At 41.4% G+C, this 21,906-nt stretch overlaps 1 protein-coding gene across 1 annotated transcript; it reads left to right on the top strand.

Moving 5' to 3' along the window:
• The first annotated feature begins 258 nt into the window (after positions 1-258).
• Positions 259-19,956, top strand: LOC117534986 (3-hydroxy-3-methylglutaryl-coenzyme A reductase-like). Its single transcript, XM_034199284.1, is given in 21 exon segments — positions 259-394; positions 2,159-2,335; positions 3,485-3,596; positions 8,236-8,323; positions 8,407-8,491; positions 8,572-8,677; positions 9,512-9,618; positions 10,228-10,347; positions 10,474-10,634; positions 11,896-12,075; positions 12,077-12,135; positions 12,214-12,380; positions 14,254-14,448; positions 14,537-14,695; positions 15,170-15,327; positions 15,433-15,538; positions 16,327-16,497; positions 17,112-17,252; positions 17,368-17,526; positions 17,837-17,991; positions 18,782-19,956. Coding segments are annotated over 20 exon segments (2,646 nt in total). The 5' UTR covers positions 259-394; positions 2,159-2,170; the 3' UTR covers positions 18,834-19,956.
• The last annotated feature ends 1,950 nt before the right edge of the window (positions 19,957-21,906 follow it).

The raw sequence follows: 21,906 nt of genomic DNA, 5'->3' as shown, positions 1-21,906 counted from the left end.
GTATCTTGTTCTACTAAACACCTTCGATTTAACGTGACAAAAGTGTACAAAGTATAAAGGTTTTTCCCTGTAATTCAGATTACCATACACTCCCTCACAGCCCATAGGCTCTCTATGCATTTTCTCAGTCTGTGTGGTGGCGAGATTAGGCGTCCTCGCGCTGGCCCCGCCCCTTTACGGCTGTCGCCTAGGAAACGGGGCGTGGAAAACACGCTGGTGAAGCAGGTCACCGACGTGATTGGCTGCAGTATCGGATGATGCAGTAGCGTGCCATCGTTCCATCGGTCCTGTGAGCTGCAGGGGAGACGCTCACTCCGTGTGTCCGTGAGTCTGAGCGGCTGTCTGTGCTCCGGGAGTCTGGGCTGTCTCAACTGTCACTCTCCAACCACCGAAGGTAAGGCAGACTCTTTACTCAATTCAAATAGCTTTATTAGCACGACCAAACTGTATTGCCAAAGCTATGTACATTGCGACATCTATACATAGATATTTAAAACGAACTGTTAAATTCATAAACATTTTTGAACAAATGCAAGAACATGTTTACAAGGAACACAAGGAATACAAGAACAAATACATTTAGAAATAAGAAAACATAATAGAAAAAGTTATTAGTGAGTTAGTGATTATTGTGCAGGATCATGCTGATAGTCAATTCATAATACATTAATGATAAATACAAAATAATAATTAAAAGAAGTAAGATGTAAACATGAATCAGTGTAGGTTAACCAGGGCTTGGAGTGTTACTTGAAAATTGTATTCCGTTAAAAGTAGTTTTTAAATCAGAAAACTAATCTAAGTGTCACAATAGAAAAGTAATGTAACCTGATCACTTTCAGATACTTTTGTATTACCTTAATATCAAATGCAATGCAATGGCTTGATATTTGACTTTATATTAAGTACAAAATGTACTGAGTGTTTTTTTTGTTTTAAAGCAACTCCTGCCTTTTATTTTATTATTTTATTCAGTCTAACCATAATAGTGCACAACACATGACCACATACTGTACAGTTTAAAAAAGCTAAAAATAAAATCTGAATAAAAGCTACGTTTTTGATTTTAAACAGTGGATTAAGCTAATTTACACTATGTTATGAACATATAGGTTCACATACTCAATCTGAAAAATAACAAATGAACCAAAGAAAGTGAAAACTATAAATACAATTCCAGCAGTAGTGTAGAAAATGGCCTCACTATATGGATTTGAAGTATTTTTTTACAAACCAGGTGTCCAAAAAGAAGAAAATCAGCAAAAGCAGGCAATGTGACATTTTAGTCTAGGCCTACAATATAGTATACACTCAAAGAAGTGACGCATCAAAAATGTATGTGTAATATGGAAACCATTTTTAAACACTAGCTGTGTTACACACCTTAACACAAGAACACGTAATGACTGCCCAATGCGTGTCATACATGTGAAACAACGATGAACACATTATTGTGCTATTTCTGCACATTGTGCTTTAACTACTTTTAAATAATTACCCGGTGGCTGTAATGTTTTCTTTCAATAGCAATCAAAAGCAGTAATACATTTGTTATCCATTTATGTATAAAGATTTAATTGGAAATGTTTAACTTTTTTAAAATATCATTAATTATTTGTTTTATGGCTGCTGAATGTCATAGAGTAAACTGACTAATTTACACATTTGATGGATATGTAATATTATATTCAATGCATACAAATAAAAGTACAGAACAACTCATAAACTGTACAACAGTTGAGTTTTCCTTTTATTTTTTAATTCTATCCCTTAAAATAAATACAGTATATTTGTTTGTAACGTTTAATTTTTGGTAGGCTATTTATGTGAAAGTGAAAAAATAATAAAATATAGATAATAAATGATAAAATAAATACAAGATAGCCAAATCATAAAGCAGAATGTTCCTTTTAATTATATGTATTGTTATCTGCAGTTTACCTGGATTATCATTATTAATATCAATGCATTTACAGGAGGTGCTGCCAATTTAACTATATACCATGGATGATTTATAAATATATTTTAATGTATCATTATTATCATCACTTCTAATCATTGATGTTTGGTTGTGGTTGTGTTTCCGATGATTACGGATCTGAGCTGCTCATCACTCCTTCCTCCTGGCTAACATGACTGTACTTGTGTTATTTGCTAGCTCTGCTGCACCATGCTGACCCGTCTGTTCCGTATGCACGGCCTCCTGGTGGCCTCCCACCCCTGGGAGGTGATCGTTGGCACAGTCACCCTCACTATCTGTATGATGTCCATGAACATGTTCACTGGCAACGACCAAATCTGTGGCTGGAACTTTGACTGCCCAAAAACAGAGGAGGTGAGTGAGATGATCAAGAACATTAGTATTATTTGTATCCACCCCATCAAAACATTAAGCATTACATTAATGCACATCATGCAAACAATATATTGTTCTATTTAATATTGTAAATCCTGCACAACCTTTTCAACATGTTGCACATTTCTGCTACACACTACCTCTCTTTAAATCTGCACAGCTCTACATTTTGAATATAATTTTTGTCATATTTTATTGTATTTGTCTGTACCCAGGTTCTCATAATTATGTGTTGTGTAATTATTGTCTTTATTTCTAATTTGTAACAATAGTCTTAAAATAGTTATTTTAAATAACCTTTATAAAAGTACTGTTTGTCTTTCTGTGTCTCGGTATGCACCATTTATACCAAAGTAAATTCCTTGTATGTGTAAATCTATTCTGATTCTGAATATGTCCGTTACCAACCTAGTTTGAATAAGCACTTGCATGACTCATGACTAATAGCTATAAATCCCACAAAACATGCAGCATTTTTCAGGATCAGAATCAGGTTTATTACCAGGTTGACACGTACGAGGAATTTCACTTGATGTCATGGTGCATAAATAAAAGTAAAACACACATTTAAAACACAAATAGAGAACTAAAATAAAATGGATTGGATTGGATGAGGCCGGTAACGGAGGGGAAGAAACTGTTCAGGTGGCGAGAGGTTTGGTCCTGATGGAGCGCAGCCTCCTGCCAGAGGGGAGGGGGGTGAAGTCCATAACTGTAGGGATACACAATTTGTTGCCATGAAAAGACATCCAGAGAATATGTATGGTGATACTCTGATGTGTCATCGGGCACTGGTTAGCTGGCAACCTAGCATGACAACAAGCCTCCAAGAAACATCTGTTGCAGGCTATGAAATATTCTGACACATTACCTCCAAAAACATCATATCATATTGTTTTTAAGAACAATATGAATAAAACGAATTGAATGGGTTAATACGTGAGCTTTAGAGGTGCTGCTGTGTGGATTTTGGTTGGACAGAGCCTGTCAGCTAGCTGTTTCCTCCCTTTGTGCTAAACTAAGCTAACCAGCTGCTGGCTCTAGCCTAAGGATATTTCCCAATATGCCCAACTATTCTTTTTAGTTTATCCCTTACTCAACCAGGCATTTGTTCCTCTCTCTTCACAGCAAATCCTCAGCAGTGACATCATCATCTTGACCATCACACGCTGCATCGCCATCGTTTATATTTACTTCCAGTTCCAGAACTTGAGACAACTGGGGTCAAAATATATTTTAGGTAAAGTATTTAAGGGTACACAAGATGTTTATAACATGGTGAATATGATAATGTGGATGTAATGGCGGCAGAGGAAGAAGCTAGCTATATAAATCCAGTGGTGGAAGAAGTACTCAGAATTGTAAAAGTAGCAATACTATATTTTAAAAGTACTTTGTGACAAGTAAGGTCCTGCATTCAAAACCTTAACTAAGTAAAAGTACAAAAGTACTGGCTGTAGGAGCCAATTAACTGTGTGTATAAAGGTAGGAACCTATGTGTGTTGGGGAGAGGTTCCGCCGGAATGCCCATACAGTTTTTGACCACACACGGAGAACACACACACACACACACACACACACACACACAAACACGGGATTACAAGCAAAGCAAAGGTATTGTGTAAACGGTAATATCGTGTGGTGAATATGGAAAGAAGCAAGTAAAATGGAAACCAGTACAAATGGAAACCAGTAAAATGGAAATAAATGGACTGTTTCAAACTGGAAACTTTGTTTCTGACCTTTATTCGGCAGCAAACTTGTGTGCGTCAATTACACCCACCAATCGGATCCTCAGAGGCTTAAAGCGTTGGCTTAGCCTCTACAAATAGTCAAAAACTAGCCTTTTTTGGAGTAACACAAGAGGACATTTTATCGTTGCGTTATTTCAACGCTGAGAGCGGCTGCTCCTCTGACGCCGAGAGGAGGACGGCTACAACTCGTTTGCTCATCTGCTGCACAGGAAGGCGACAGGAGCAACGCGCTGAATGGTGTCGGGAAGCTTTTACGTCCGATTCGCTCCTTTTTCCCTCGCTGTACACAGCTCCAGTTTGGGCATTGGCCTGTCATCAGATTTCATTTTTAGTTGCTGCTGTAGCGGAAGTTTAGTACAATTATTTTTGATGAAATACTCCAAATCTCCACCCTCCACAATTGCACTTGCTTCAGTTGCTTGTTACTTTTTAAGGGCGGTGATGACAGTTACAGTACGAACTGAAGTTGATGCGATTTGATTGGATTGTGAGGCATGACGTGAGCCTCATCTGATTGGTCAATCCCTTGATTTTTTTTCACCAAGGGAAGCCAATTTCGGCTAGCCTCCTCTCGCAACAGAGAGTGCAATACTGTTTCACCATAACACCTAGAGGGGCGCTGTTTCACTCTTTGTAAAATACTCAATGAGAATGGGGGAGAGATGGGCCGGCAGAATAATTACCGAAACTAAACTAAGTGTTTTTATTTATTTATTAAAATTATAACTACAGTCCAAAATTCAGGGGAAGCCTGGCTTCCCTTGGCCTCCAGGAGAAAACGCCACTGAGTTCAAGGGATAATTCTCACCCACCTCTTGCCCTGCACTTGCACTCAGACATGTGGATGTACAGTGGCTGGAAATGATGGCTGCATTTTTTCAATTATTCCAGTGCAGGTCAAGTCCACAAAGGGAAGTGAGATTATACAGACCTATGCATTTTTAGATCCTGGAAGCACAGCCACATTCTGCTCAGAAGATCTCATGCACAGATTAAACATCACAGGAAAAATAACTAATTTTCTTTTGAAGACTATGGGACAGAAAAAGGTCAAAAAGGTCGTTCCAGTTTACTCCTTATTTGGGATGGAGGTATCTGGTCTTGAGGAAAATAACTTTTATTCTCTTCCAGAAGTCCTCACACAGAAGCAAATGCCAGTAACCAAAGAAAACATTGCTACAGCCGCAGATGTGAAGAGGTGGAATCATTTGTCAAAAGTTCATATCCCCAGCATAAATGCCAATGTTGACATGTTGATTGGAACCAACGCTCCCAAGATATTGGAACCTTGGGAAATTGTCAACAGTTGTGGAAATGGCCCATACGCTATAAGAACAGTGTTGGGATGGGTCATCAATGGTCCTTCACATGGAAGCAGCAATGGCAGCGATGTTGACATGGAGCTTTCTTCTGTTGTGGTGAATAGGATTTCTATTTCCAAATTGGAGCTCATGCTTAGCAGTCAGTATAATCATGACTTTAATGAAAAGCCCTCAGAGGAAAAGGAGATGTCAAGGGAAGACCAAACATTTATGGAAATCATGAATACATCTGCAACACTACAGGACAACGGGTACAGCCTGAAGTTGCCCCTTAAGACACCTGACGTCCTTCTTCCAAACAACTTTGCAGTGGCAAAGCAAAGGCTACTTGGATTAAGGAAAAGATTTGTGAGTAACCCAATGTTGCATAAGGAATATGCCAGCTTTCTGAATGGAGTGATTGAAAAGGGTTAGGCTGAACAGGTACCAACACAGCAGCACTGTGGCAGTGGAAAATTATGGTACATCCCACACCACCGTGTTTACCATCCACGAACAGGTTCTCTCCGAGTGGTGTTTGACTGTGGTGCCACATTTAAAGGAACATCATTAAACGATGTACTTTATCAAGGTCCCAACCTCACCAGTTCACTGCTTGGAGTTCTCACTCGTTTCAGGCAGGAACCTGTGGCATTCATGGGCGACATACAGGCTATGTTTCACCAGGTCAAAGTCACAGAAGAAGACCGAGATTTCCTTCGTTTTCTCTGGTGGCCAGAGGGACACTTCACCAGAGAGATCCAGGAATACAGAATGACGGTGCATCTGTTTGGGGCTGTCTCTTCTCCCAGTTGCGCTAGCTATGCGCTAAGGAAAACTGCTGACGACAACAAGTCTGACTTTTCTGCTGAGACTGTTGAAGCGGTTAAGCGAAACTTCTATGTGGATGACTGTTTGATGGGTTTGGGCTCAGAGAAGGCAGCAATACAAATGGTTGAAGATCTTAATGCTCTCTGTAAAAGAGGAGGTTTTGTGCTGGAAAAATGGATCAGTAATAGTCGGGCAGTTTTGCAGACAATCGCAGAAGAGCAGAAGGCTAAAGAGCTAAAGGACCTGGATCTGGATAGAGACAATCTTCCTCTTGAGAGAGCTTTGGGACTACTCTGGTGCGTCGAGTCAGATTCCTTTAAATTCAAGATGGAAGTGAAACAGCAGGCTCTAACCAGACCTGGCATGCTATCCACAACAAGCTCGGTGTATGATCCTTTGGGTATTTTGGCACCAGTCACTTTGCCAGCCAAGATAATGCAACAAGAGCTTTGCAGGAGAAGCTGTGGATGGGATGATGCCATTCCACCAGATATCGTATCGATGTATATCGATGTCTGATGGCCTGATATCGATGTATGAAGCCAAAGGACTTCGGTGAACCCATACACTCTCAACTACATCACTTTGCTGATGCCAGTGAAAATGGCTACGGGACTGTAACTTACATCAGGCTACTGAACTGCAAAGGCGATGTTCATGTTGCTTTCCTATTAGGAAAGGCTAGAGTTACACCCATAAAAATGGTGACCATTCCACGACTGGAACTAACAGCTGCTGTTCTGGCTGCCAGAGTGGATATGATGTTAAAATCAGAGCTTCAACTTCATTTGGATGAGTCTGTGTTTTGGACAGACAATACTTCAGTTCTGAAGTACATTAACAACGGGGACAAGCGTTTCCACACATTTGTGGCAAATAGGATCACAACCATAAGAGAGGCAAAAGTGGAACCAAAGGAAAAGGAATATAGTCGCTGGTGATATTGTAGTCATCATGGATTCCTCAGCTCCCCGTGGTTCCTGGCCTCTTTGCAAAGTATTGGAGGTTTTTCCTGACAAAGGAGGACTGGAGCGCTCTGTCAAGCTACAGACCAAGACCAACATTATTGTGCGACCTATTACTAAACTATGTTTAGTACAGGAAGTGTAGGATGTGCAGTTCTATGTATTGAAAAATGATTTTTATATTTGGCTCCTTAATTGTTTTCAATTGATACCTGTACTATCAATTAGGGGCTGGTGTGTAGGAGCCAATTAACTGTGGGTATAAAGGTAGGAACCTATGTGTGTTGGTGAGAGGTTCCGCCGGAAGGCCCATACAGTTTTTGACCACACACGCGGAGAACACACACACGGAGAGCACACTCACACAAACACTTGATTACAAGCAAAGCAAAGCAAAGGTATTGTGTAAACGGTAATATCGTGTGGTGAATATGGAAAGAAGCAAGTAAAATGGAAACCAGTAAAATGGAAACCAGTAAAATGGAAATAAATGGACTGTTTCAAACTGGAAACTTTGTTTCTGACCTTTATTCGGCAGCAAACTTGTGTGCGTCAATTACACCCACCAATCGGATCCTCAGAGGCTTAAAGCGTTGGCTTAGCCTCTATACTGGCGTCAAAAATATACTCAAAGTACCAAAAGTACAAGTACTCCTTATGGGTAATGGCCCATTTCAGAATCGTTCATACATGGAGTTACTGGGTTTATATTATCATTATTGATGTGTTTTATCGGGTAAATGTATAGCTAATTCGTATAACTTTATATACTACTTAAAGTTCATTTAATAATTGATTTATATTTTGTATTAGCTAATAATCTAAACCTAAAAAGTAACTAGGACAAAAGCTGTCAAATTAATTTAGAGGAGTAAAATGTTGGCTTTCAAACTGTAATGGAGAAGAAAAATAAAGTAACCTAGGCTGAGATACTCAGGTCAAGTAAAAGTTCCTCAAAATGGTATTTAAGTATGGTACTCTGTTACTATCCATATATCTACTCTAATATCTCATGTACTCTCTTGCAGGCATTGCTGGTCTTTTCACCATATTCTCCAGCTTCGTATTCAGCACAGTGGTCATTCACTTCCTGGATAAAGAGCTCACGGGCCTCAAGTAAGGATAACTCTGCATCCTTTCATACATCCCCAGTATCTTTGTTAAAAAACTCAACGTGACTGTTCTGTTCTGTCCTCCAGTGAGGCTTTGCCGTTCTTCCTGCTTCTCATCGACCTCTCCAAAGCATGCGCTCTTGCCAAGTTCGCCTTAAGCTCTAGTTCTCAGGTACTAAGAGATATGCACTCATCATACTCAAACATTTCACAGACAATTCAACAGTAAACTAATGTACTGTTCTATATCAGGATGAGGTGAGGGAGAACATTGCTCGTGGCATGGCAGTACTGGGACCTACCTTCACTCTGGACGCCCTGGTGGAGTGTCTAGTGATCGGAGTGGGAACTATGTCAGGTACTCGCTGCTTTCAGATCTTTTATTGTTAGTGTGACATCGGTGTTAGGTGTGGTTACTGAAGCTGAGTGAAGTCCCGCCCAGGCTGGCAGACCACTACGGGTAGTCAACAGCGATAGGCAAATCATTTTTGGATCCCATATGATCCTTTGATCCATGAATTACACATAGAATTGTTTTCAATTATAGGATAATTGTGCAGTTTAGAAAGTTTGTTGTAAAAATCTGAAAGTTGCTTAAGTGATGTCAAGCATGATGCATGTGTGTTATGTAGCAGGATTTAAAAAAAGAAAAGTAAAAAAATAATGAAAACAATGTGTTATCCCTCGTAATAAATAAAACAAATCTGCCAATAGAGCAAGTGAACATTTGTTTGGTAAGATTTCTTGAAATAACATGGGATATTAAGATAAATCAGATCTTGTAATTAGCAGGAAAATGTATTTTAAACTAAATAGGGTGTGTTACAAATATAATCCAAAATCGCTCAAAAGTGGTCGGTTTTTTTATGTTAGTTGGTGATTTAAAACATTTTTTTATCTGAGATACATCTCAAATGAAGATGTTTTCAAGAGTCTTTGACATAACAAGATACTTAAGATGCATTGTCTAAAAACAGTGTGGCTGTTATAAAGCTGCCAATTTGACCTCCTACATTGTACAAAGTAATGCATAGCTGTAACCTTTACCCTGCGGACACAGAGCCGATTATCTCCCTGATAGCATGCAGAGGAGCAGCACCGTGAGCAGCCCCCACTGTATGAAGGGAGTGGTGGCTTTCTGTTTGGTCATTGAGGTGACATTGTGGCCTCTGACATGTCTCGTGTCTTCCAGGTGTGCGGCAGCTGGAAATCATGTGCTGCTTCGGCTGCATGTCGGTCCTGGCCAACTACTTTGTGTTCATGACTTTCTTCCCTGCGTGTGTCTCCCTGGTGCTGGAGGTAAGGGTGCAGTGCTGAGGTGGGAAGTAACTAAGTATTTGTACTCAAGTACTGAACTTAAGTACCATTTTGAGGTATACTTGTACTTCACTTGAGTATTTCCATGAAATGCTATTTCATACTTATACTTTACTTTGTAATTTTACTCCACTACATTTATTTAAAAAAAATGCATCTATAAATTAAACTAGTGGACTAAATCTTTTTAAGTCACAGTCTCTTTGAGTCCAATTATTTAAATATTTTACAAAAGTGCATCAGAACTTTATTTGTCTCCAACAGTAAAATGCTACTTGATAACATTATTATCTAGAAATGTCACATATACAGTATAATTATAATCATATTCACACACAATTTTTCTGCATAATGATTACTTTTACTTGTTATACTTTAGCTGATAATACTATTGTACTTTGACTTAAATAAGATTTTGAATGCAGGACTTTTACTTTTAAGTATTTTGACAGTAATGCATTGGTACTTTCACTCAAGTAAAGGGCCTGAATACTTCTTCCAGCACTGGCGCAGTGTTCCAGTGTACAGTAGGTGTGTACGTACCTGTATGTGTTTCTGTCGGTGTGACTGATGGTGTTGTGTTTGCTCTAGTTGTCTCGTGACAGTCGGGAGGGACACCCGATCTGGCAGCTGAGCCACTTCTCCAGAGTGATGGAGGAGGAGGAGGACCACAAACCCAACCCCGTCACCCAGAGGGTCAAAATGATCATGGTAGGTCCACTGAAAAAAACTGAAACGTTGACTTTAATCAAATGTATTATGTCAACAGATTTCACACAACTGTATTAGGTTAGTGGAAAGCAATAATGTGATTTGTGTGGTGTGCTGTGTGTGCAGTCTCTGGGCCTGGTGATGGTTCACGCCCACAGCCGCTGGATCGCAGAGCCCTTGTCCATCCACACCTCAGGGGGCATCCCTCAGGTGGGCATGGAGCTGGACAGCCTCTCCCCCAGGAGGATTGAGCCAGAGAAACCACTTTGGCACTTCTACCTCACCAGGTAAGGCTGGTGATGGCCATGCTTTCAACTTCATGTGCGCTCGAAGGCTGCATCAAGATGCAAAAAGGCCAATGTACAGCAGAGATATTAGATTTGAAGTAAAGATTAAGTAAGAATGTCCAATAAAACAATTTAAAAATAGAATACAAACATTTATATTAAAGGTGGGGTAAGTAAGTTTGAGAAACCGGCTCGAGATCGCTAGAATTTGAAAATACACAACCGGAGAAAATCTGCCACTTCCTTACAGAGCCCCTCCTCCAACACACACGCGCACATGACCAATGAGGGCACGAGATAAGTTTGTGCACAGATGGAAGGCTGACAGGCAGGTAGGCAAATCTAGTTATTTTAGCCGGGCCGGCTCAGATGATTGGTCGTGCTTTTTACAACATTACATTACATTACATTGCATTTAGCTGACGCTTTTATCCAAAGCGACTTACAATAAGTACATTCGACCAGGAAGACACAACCTTGAAGAAAACAGAATCATATAAGTACATCAGGTTTCATAGAGCCAAACATTTCAAGTGCTACTCAACTGGCTTTAGGTAAGCCAGTCCTTTATTAGTATAAAAGTGCTTCGTTAATAGTTCTAACGCTCGAAGTGGAGTCGAAAGAGATGAGTTTTCAGTTTGCGCCGGAAGATGTGCAAGCTCTCTGCCGTCCTGATGTCAATGGGGAGCTCATTCCACCATCTTGGAGCCAGGACAGCAAACCCACGTGTTTTCGCCGATGGGAACTTGGGTCCCCCTCGCAGCGAGGGGCGCAACGAGTCACGGCTTCCACAGATGACATTTTTTAATGGATTTTTTGTCAAAGCACTTCAGATATTCATTGCTATCGGGATGTTAAGAGCATTCCATGGAATATAACAACAAGTGTATCTCGAGCCGGTTTCTCAAACTTACCTACCCCACCTTTAACACATGACGTTAAAGTAAAGTTTTAAGAAAAAGTGAAGATAGTGATTCAATTACATTCTCTATTTTCTGAAGTCTTGATGTTCCTAAGTACTGTATTTCCAGATAGGGAATGATATACAACCTGTAGTAATACGTTTGTTTCTGACACACCAAGACGTTTGTTAGATAAAAAGAAGTTAAAGTCTTGTTAAAAAAAAGACTGCAGTGTGTCAGAAGGAAAATGTGATCTTTAGTTTCTCCGCATAAAGAAAACATTAATACATACATTAATGCGAGTGTTTGCTTGTATCAGAATAAAAGACGTTGTATATGTTGCTGTCTCCCCCCTGCAGGATGATCACCATGGACATAGAGCAGGTGATCTGCCTGGCTCTGGCCCTGCTGCTGGCCATCAAGTACATCTTCTTTGAGCAGGTCGAGATGGAGTCTACGCTGTCACTGAAGAACCCCATCACCATGTCCGCCCCCGCCCCCAGCCCCCGGCGGCGCACTGAGAGCTGCTGCAGGACAGAGCCATGCCCCCCCCCGACCTCTCGCCCCCGCCCCGCCACCCGCCAACAAGGCAGAGAGAGGTGCGTCTGTGCTCAGTGGTGATGCTGTAGCGGATGGACTTGTGTGGCATGGTTGTATCTAACGCCTTGTTTCCCTAGATGAAGTGATCCGGCCCTTGTCTGCCCCGGCCGCCGACACCCAGCCTAAGAGCCACTTTGTGGTGGGGGGGGAAGAGGAGGAGCTCAAGGTTGAGAACAATCAGCCCAGCCTCCCCGAAAAACCTAGAGACCTGGACCAATGTGTGGCCATCCTCAACAACCCTGAGGTACATTACACATAAATAATACACATAATAATAAAGCTTTATTTGTGTAGCACTTTTCATACACAGGATGCCGCTCCTAGTGCTTTTACAATATGGCACACAACTTAAGACAAACAGAAAGTAAGGCATTAACGTTAAACGTTAGCACACATGGCGCATGAGTACACGATGCAAACATGTGTTGAACTTGAACTGAAGCTCCCAGACTGCAGAGGGACACAGGGGATAGTCGTCCAGGGGGTTCAATGATCCACTCAATAAAACAGACAGTCAAGCTTCATATTCGGAGGCCGTTGTATTTATTTGCAATTTAGCTGACTTTGGATACAGATTTATAGCTGCTGCTAGTCCCGTTCACTTCCAGACATACACTCACTCTCATCTCGCTCGCTCTCAACATGCACACTCCACACATGTACCCCCCCCATCTCTTAAAGGGATAGGCGCCCTTACTCTGCATGACCCCCCTATAACACATGATTCCATAGAATTCTAGAAAAATACACAAAATAATAAATGCAATTAATTAATCTTGAATTTAGCAACAGATAACCATCTAAGTTAAAGTTGTGTTTCAACAAAATCACACAACGCCAGATAAACAGAACAAATTAATTCAGCTCAGAAGTTCAAAAGTTGTTAACACACATGCAGCATACTGTCTGTACGTGATATATGATATTTCAAGGAATACAAGGAGGTTAAATCGGCAAATGAAAAACAAAAATGCCGACTAAGTTGGCCTGTCTAATAAGTAGAGAGGCCAACTTAGTCGGCATTCTCTTGGTAGGATGTTCCACAGTTTAGGGGCATAGAATCTGCTTCCCCAGTTTTATTTTGGGGGACATTTGAAATATTTAAAAAGCCTGCTGTTGAAGGCAATAGGGCCAGGGACACATAATGACAGAGAATCAGTGAGATAAGAGGGTGCCAGACAATTAAATGTAAGGATTTTAAAATCAATTGTAAAATATAGATAAAAGCTACCTTTCACATCTGAAGTCTCAAACAAGTGCGGGGGTTGGCTTATACTTTACCTCGGCACACCTTTAGCTCCGGTGTCTATTTCAGTCGCCATACCAATTAGACTGCAGGTTTGAGGCAGTAGTCTGATCTAAGAGAGTTGTAATAAGCTTACTCACTCCACTCTCTCTTTGAGGCTGAACCAATTAGAGCATGACGCCAATAGATAAGACACTGATTCCTCTGGCCTGAACTCAGCTCGTGCAGGTCCAGCTTTCACTTCTCCCACACTGCATGAGGAGAGGAGGATATTTCACGTGACATGTTGAAATGATTAGAAGCGGAGATTTTAAAGAAGACCTATAAGGCTTATGGGGTTTGCCTTTCCCGTAGTGTGTGATATAGGTTTTTGTGCATGTAAATGAGCTGCAAAGGCATCCCATTGTAGGGAGTCCAGATATTGCTTCAATATTGATTATCTGCTAAGAAAATTGTTGGTACTTTTATGAAATTAAATATTAGGCAGTTGGTTGTAATCCATTTCCTATAAATTGTAATTGTGTAATGCAAGCCAACACTATAGCCCTATAGGACAAGCATTATCTCACACAGTTTATTGATAATTGGTGTTAAAATATAGAATGGGCTGAATCTGAAGCTTTCAATATTATTTCTCAACAGCACTTACAATCAAAGTGTGGGTTTATTTCACTGGTATATTACAAAAATATATATTTAGATTTTTCCAATCTTAAGTAAATATAGACAGGAACGATAAGATTAGCCCCACCACCTTGCCAGCGCATCTAGTTTGAGTGACTAGTAAACACAAATGATTTCAAATTATGAATCTTCCCTCCGCGTCCAGTGTAAACACACCTTAAGTCCCTGCATGGTTGTGTTTCTACAGATGGGGGCTCGTTTCCTGAGCGATGCTGAGGTGATGCAGCTGGTCAACTCCAAACACATCCCTGCATACAAACTGGAGGCCATGATGGAGAAACCGGAGAGAGGAGTGGCCATACGCAGACAGATGTTATCCTCCAAACTGCCCTCTCCCTCTGCACTGTCCTCCCTGCCATACACCCACTACGACTACTCCAAGGTGAAGACACACACACGCACACACACACACACACACACGCTGCTTGCTGTTTCTAGACGTTTTTCTCATTCATGTTTCTGTTTTCCAGGTGATAGGCACATGCTGCGAGAACGTGATTGGCTACATGCCCGTACCTGTGGGCGTGGCTGGACCCCTGCATCTGGATGGGAAGCAGTTCCAAGTTCCAATGGCAACCACAGAGGGTTGCTTGGTTGCCAGCACTAACCGTGGTTGTCGAGCAATCGCTGTAAGTGTCCGATTGATTGTACCAGGGCGGACAAAATAAATATTACATTTAACAATAATTTCACTTTGACAGAAATTAATGCATATTTAATGCTCATTCTGGTATAATTTCACAGATCAAGCTTTGTGAAGTTAGATTAGTTATTATTTACATATGAGTTATCGGGTACACATAGGAGTGTGCAGCCAGAATAACCACTAACAACTTGTGTTCACATACACTGTGTTCACAATAAAAATTGGTGATCTGTTCAAATGGTTAGAACATGGGAGACCCTGACTTTGTGTTTTCCTGAAGAACAAAAATAAGTGATTAATTATAGCTATTTAGTTTTTGTTCAGCTGATATCAGAAGCATGACTCCTGAAAATTATATGAAAATGTAATTTCATTCAGCCTTTTCAATTGATCCTGGCTCTTCAGTAGGGGTGCGATGTGATGACTTTATGTTAATACTATGTACTGTATCTCACAGCTGGGAGGCGGAGCCAACTGTCGTATCCTGGCCGACAGCATGACGCGAGGACCCGTGGTAAGGCTGCCCTCTGCCTGCCATGCTGCGGAGGTCAAGGCCTGGCTGGAGAGCACGGACGGCTTTCAGGCCATCAAAGACGCCTTTGACAACACCAGCAGGTAAAATAGAAACGCTGACATGGACATGACGAGGATTCAGAGTCTGGGCTGTGCTGTGTGTCCGCGTGTTGTCTCTGTGTTTAGAGGGTCTGTTGCTGTTGGCAGGTTTGCTCGGCTGCAGAAGCTGCTGGTCGGTCTGGCCGGGAGGAATCTCTACATCCGCTTCCATTCCAAGACCGGGGATGCAATGGGGATGAATATGATCTCGAAGGTAACTGTTGTGGCTGTGTGGATAGTCAGCGGGTGCAATTTCATACAACCACTTAGTGTATTAAAAGTACGGAGCCCCCCAAAGACTAATGGAAACAAAGAAAATAAATTGTGCGCATGAGTTGAACATCCCTGACATTAGTTCATAGATCGATGCAGACTGGTTTACAGACTCTCCTTCTTTTCCGATTTATGCTGAAGAGAGTTAATTCCTCGCGGGTATGCTATACACACTGTAAATCCCTCTTAGACAAGTGTAATGTTTGATATTGGGCTAAACAAATACAATTTGATAGTATCATCAGTGCACTCCAGTGCTTAAACAGACAGCTCTACACTTCTGGCCGTAAATGTCCTTTTAAATGAAGTCCGAGTTTTAAATATAACTCAATTGATGTCTTTCACTGTGTGTGCTGTGTGCTCTGCATGTGTGACCATTAAAGAGGGCTTTCATCCCTCCCATTCTATTCACTGTTATTTCCACACATCAACGTAACCGTCTGCAATTAACTGGTGGTCTCCTGCACACTCCAGCTCCTCCTGTGCGCACTGGTAACTTTGCAGGAGAAAATCACTTTTTCTCAATTAATTTTTGTTATCCATGTCCCTTAATGCGCTCCGTATAAAAGGGGTGAAAGCAACAAACCACACTTACTTAAGTACAATGCAGGCTAAGTGACAAGTACCTCAAACTTGTCACTTAGCCTGCTAGAGCCTTCATCAACCAGCGCCCCCTGGCTGTGTGAGAAGATGTTACTCTCTTTTTAAAGGAAGCATGTTCTCCTGCAGGGTACAGAGCAGGCTCTGAGCATACTGCAGCAGCACTTCCCAGATGTGCAGGTGATAGCTGTGAGCGGGAACTTCTGCACCGACAAGAAACCTGCTGCCATCAACTGGATCGAAGGCCGGGGCAAGTCTGCCGTCTGTGAGGCCACCATCCCCGCTAAAGTGGTCAGAGAGGTAGGAGGCTGCAGCTTACTGTCCGTGGTCTTTACTATATACACAGAAACAAACAGAAATCCATTGAAGGAGACTTGAAAGTCAAGAATGAACACCTTTGAATTACCTAATGCTTTAGATTTTAAAACATAAATAGTCCTCCACAATTACGCTGTGGGCGAGGCTTTAAATGGACCAGACATTTGTGAGTTTTTGGGTAAGATGGTGGAAGGCCTACAGTTTTCCAACCACATTATTTGAAGCATCATTCTATAGTAGATGACAATAGTTTGGCACCTTGTTTTAAGTACTTTTGGCGCACCATTTAGCCCATTATTTTTGTCACCTTATTTCTGACGATTGCCTGATCAGAATAATGAAATATGGATTTTGAATGTATTAGTTTTTTCTTGAATGTCAAAACAAAGTTCTTGTTCAATATATCCTATATCTTCAAGTGGAACCAAACAACATCTTTGTGCGTGCCTTTTGAAAATGTGTGTCACCTAACCTCCTGTGGCTTCAGAAAGCTTAAAACCCAGGATTAGCCACTTCAGTAGCTTTGGTACAAGTTAAACTCTATTCATCAGAATGATCAGATCTCATATTAACTGTGTGTTGTGGCTGTGCTGCAGGTGTTGAAAACAACAACAGCAGCTCTGGTGGAGGTGAACATCAGTAAGAACCTGGTGGGCTCAGCCATGGCCGGAAGCATCGGAGGATTCAACGCACACGCATCCAACCTGGTGGCTGCCATCTACATAGCCTGTGGACAGGTAAAGAAATATCCTGCACCTGTGTATTTCCATGTCTTCTTGTGTTTCCTGTGTTAAGTGTGTGTGTGTGTGTGTGTGTGTGTGTGTGTGTGTGTGTGTGTGTGTGTGTCCTCAGGATCCAGCCCAGTCAGTGGGCAGCAGCAACTGCATCACCCTGATGGAGGCGTCAGGACCGACTGGGGAGGATCTGTACATCACCTGCACCATGCCCTCCATAGAGCTGGGGACTGTAGGGGGAGGAACCAGCCTGCCCCCCCAGCAAGCCTGCCTCCGGGTACACAAACACACACACACACACACACACACACACACCCACACACACACACACACACACACACACACACACCCACACCACACCACACCACACCACAACACACACACACACACACACATTTTATTTTATTCATTCAAAATGGAACAAACGTCAAAAAACCAACTTCCCCCTGGGATTGTTAAATGATTTCTTATTCGACACCAATGCAGTATTACCTTTGAGAACTTAAGAAATGAATGTGAAAAGCATATATCACAATATTTTAAGCTAATTTTCTAGAGTAATCATTCATGTGTTTGTGTGTGTGCAGATGCTGGGCGTGCAGGGCGCCAGTCTGGACTGTCCCGGGGAGAACGCACGGCAGTTGGCGCGGGTAGTGTGTGCCACCGTGCTGGCTGGAGAGCTCTCACTGATGTCTGCTCTGGCTGCAGGCCACCTGGTCAAGAGTCACATGACACACAACAGGTGAGAGCGACCAACCCTCATTCACACATTTACATGATTCCTCTATGTCTACACAAACAGCAGAAAGATAAGCAAAAGAAAAAAATGCTATCACTACTAAGAACTGGTTTTAGTGAGCTCAGAGAACATCAGTGTTAGCATCACTACGTAAATAACACAACAGCTGCTGATCATTGGAAACATCTTTGTTGAAAGAGACAACAAATAAAGGCTTGCCAACTTTGTGTTTGTCGCTGTTTGTGCATCAGAGTTACAAGCTAGCACATCTGTTGCTGATTAACACACTAGCTAGCTTGTTAGGTATGATTATTATTATTATTATGTAAGTAGGCAACATTTATTCATCAATGAATCTTTCTTCAGTGACAACATACACGTGTATGTTTCTGTGAAGACACGGAAAGGAACTGAAAAGATTGTTCACTTTCTTTTTGTTTACAGGGACATTTATATATACATGGTGTTTAGTGGCATTTCAAACTACAACCGATTTTTTTTCAACGCTCTAATTCTTGTGTTCCAGGTGGATTTATTTATTACAGGCTTGGGTCCTGGTCTGCAGGGTCTCAATAATATAAACTAACGTGGGACAAGGCAACTACCTTTTCTTAGCATAGTTAAACCTTTGAATACATGTTTTTTAAGAGCACATACTTGTTTCACTTTGAACAGCATTAGCACAGCCATAGCTTTATTGCAATAGATAGAAATGTAAGTGAAGAATGTACAACCAGTGTGTATTCACCATACATCATGATGAATCTGACCTGACTGCTGTCTGTGTCTGCAGATCCAAAGTGAACCTACAGGAGCCAGGGACGTGCACAAAGAAAGCCTCCTGAGAGCCTCCTGATTGAGCCCAGGTCACAGGACAGAGCAGTACATATGGACAATATGGAAGAGAACAATTATTCATTATTCATCGAAGCAGAGCTCAGCTGTCTTTCAAGGGCTTTCAACGAAACACTGGAGTGTCTTTGGACCAATCTCTTATGCTGGATATGATGCTAATCAGACTCTTCAGTTGACATATTCCATTTTCTGTATCTGTGTGTGTTTATGGGGCTGGCTTCTTTTATTCCCACATTTACAGTAAGAATGCTGTGTAGCTGTTCTGCTTCAAATGTTTCTGCTGTCCTGTTGCCAAATGAAGCAGTGTGAAACAGACACAGGGAATGTTTGTGACTGCTGAATGTGCACGGGAACACATGACCACACTGAATATAATGAATCATACAGTGTCACAGTTTTCAGCCCATACAGTTCTGTGAACCATGCAGACAGAATAACCATAAGAGACTCAAGAAGGAATGAATAAGGGAACATATGAATAATTAATGATCTGGATCCAAGAGGCACTCTAAAAGTATGATTGCAAACCTCACTTAAGGCTGACTTCCTCTCACAACAGGTGGGGTCCCAATCAAAGAATCCTTTAATCATCAGCCCATTCCTGTTGGGATCATACATTCTAATTACCATAAGGAAACAAATTCTCAACCCACCCGCAGTGCATTTCCTGTCCCACAAAAAGGACTGAAGAACAGTGTTCTTATGTGTGATGCAAACCATCGCATTGTGTCTGCTTTGATCAACATCAGGGGTGTCCAAACTTGTTTTAGCTGAGGGCCACATACAGAAAAATATAAAAAATGCTGGACCACTACCGAGGTATATTGCCTCATAAGCACATTTATAAGAAATGACTGCTTTTATTTGAAAAGGAAAAAGAGTTGGCCCCCGGGTCACAGTTTGGACACCCCTGATCTACAGAAAGTGACAGACTCCTCCATTCGGTTGCATTTTGAAGTGCATTAGCATGCAGCGCTGATGCTTCAGAGGGTCATGTATGCAGCTGTGGAGCGGGTTAGATGAATGCAGTTATAGTGAGTCTCCTGTGAAAGCAGTAGAAGGCAAACATTTTGGATATATTTTGTAATAAATACAAAAGGACTTAAACGACAACATTGTACTGTTTTGATTAATGCTTTGTCAGGAATTGGAATATGGAACACGTCGCTGAAGAGCTGAGGTTCATGTCTGCAGTTTTTCCGTCTAGTTTGTATGAAATCTTGAAGTGTGTTGCATGTACAGTAAAGCTGCAACGTGGCATGGCTCTGTTTCACTGTTCATAGATTGTTTTATCAGCAGACATTTAGTAATAGAAACATTAGCGGGCACGTTGAAAAGCAAGCACCTGCGCACTGATCTGCAACAGGTTCACTCTGTTGCCATACCCATCCACCCATCCATCCATCTTCTCCCGCTTATCCGTGGTCGGGTCGCGGAGGTAGCAGTTCCAGCATAAATAACATTATTATTATTGTGATGAAAAGGGTTAAATCTTGGAGCAAAGCACTGGAACACAAGGAGTACACAGGAGAGCTTCAAACTGATGTCAGACACTGAAGACTCATTTGAAGTTACAGCCAGCAAGTCAGACATTTGCTAAGAACCAACACTAAAGTGCTCCTTCTCCCCACAGACAGTCAGTAATCAGACATTCCATCAGAGGACATAACCAGTTAGGTTTGTTGCAGAGGAGCCGGCTCCAGAAAGCGGTCTGATCCGGTTTACTCTCTGACTTATCATTATCTGAAGGAGAAGACGTTTACAACCTTGCTTCATGCATACTAAGAAGTAACACAGCTGATGAAGAGAGCTTGAGAAAACGGGTTCCAGCTTATCTCCAAACAATAGGGCACGAGGCCGAATACCTGCTGCCTGTACAGACAGAGAAACATGAAATCAGGCAAGGAGAAGAGGAGAATTGATGAGAGACAAGAAAAATAATTATCATTATTATTTTATAAAATGAAAATGTATCTTTTGAGAAAAATATAAATATCCTGTGTGTGTGTGTGTGTTGTTATTGTATATAAAGTATATACAATTAGCAAGAATGGGACACACTGTTAAACAACTTCTGTTGGTTATGTTCAATTCAACTTTTTTAATTGAGTTTTTTGCATGATTTAACTAATCTATTACAAATGACATATTATTTATATGGAACAAAACAAATGGAATCACATTGTATTCCTTGGGAAAATGGTCCGCAGAAGTGCAACTGAGATTATTTTCATAAATCACATTTAACCATTAGTCATAAATGTGATGCAGGAGTCTCCAGATTGACTTCCAGCAGGTATGAGGGTCTGAGGCGTGACTGTATGAACCAATGGACGCTGCTGGGGCACAGATCAAAGTAATCAATGAGTGACAGGTGTAGGTTAGTCCTCTCCTGATGAGATTACACCACTTGAACTTTCTCCCCTTTTACCTACATCCTATCCAATGGATCTGCTGAGCACTCAGAGATCCACCACTGATCTCACAGTGGGCGGCCCTCACCAGAGAAGCTCCAGCCAATCAGAGGAGGGCCAACACATCTCACCAGCTGTGAGCGCACTGATTGGCTAAACCCCGGCTGCAGATTCAACAATAATGGTGTCAGCAGTTACATAACAGGTCGAGCAGCTATATGCTCCTCCCTCTCACACAGCACCTGGGACACAGCAAGCATGCAGTATTTCATGAATTATTATAATTTAGGATGTAAGAATGCAAAGATTGAACATGTTAAACGCTACTAGAACTAACACATTTATGTTATTTAACATTACTGACAAATGAAGCATGCTTTTGTATTGTTCACACTGGTGAGGCCTAGTCACCAGGGCATCCCAAAAACATGAACAGATGTTTGTGGCTCCATAGATACTGCTGAAATTAAAATGTCAGTTTGAGCAATGTTGGCTTAATACACAACATGCAGAGTAATCACAAAATTATCTTTGCGTCATTCATAAAGACAACTCTAGGTGGTTACATGAACATGATTTTGTATCTGAGTGTTTGATAACAAATTGAAATGAGCAGCACTCAGAATAAACAATTCCTTCATGTTGAGAG

The sequence above is a fragment of the Gymnodraco acuticeps genome, unplaced genomic scaffold, assembly GCF_902827175.1.
Source record: "Gymnodraco acuticeps unplaced genomic scaffold, fGymAcu1.1, whole genome shotgun sequence".
Lineage (NCBI taxonomy): Eukaryota > Metazoa > Chordata > Actinopteri > Perciformes > Bathydraconidae > Gymnodraco > Gymnodraco acuticeps.
This window is presented reverse-complemented; position numbering and strand designations above follow the sequence as displayed.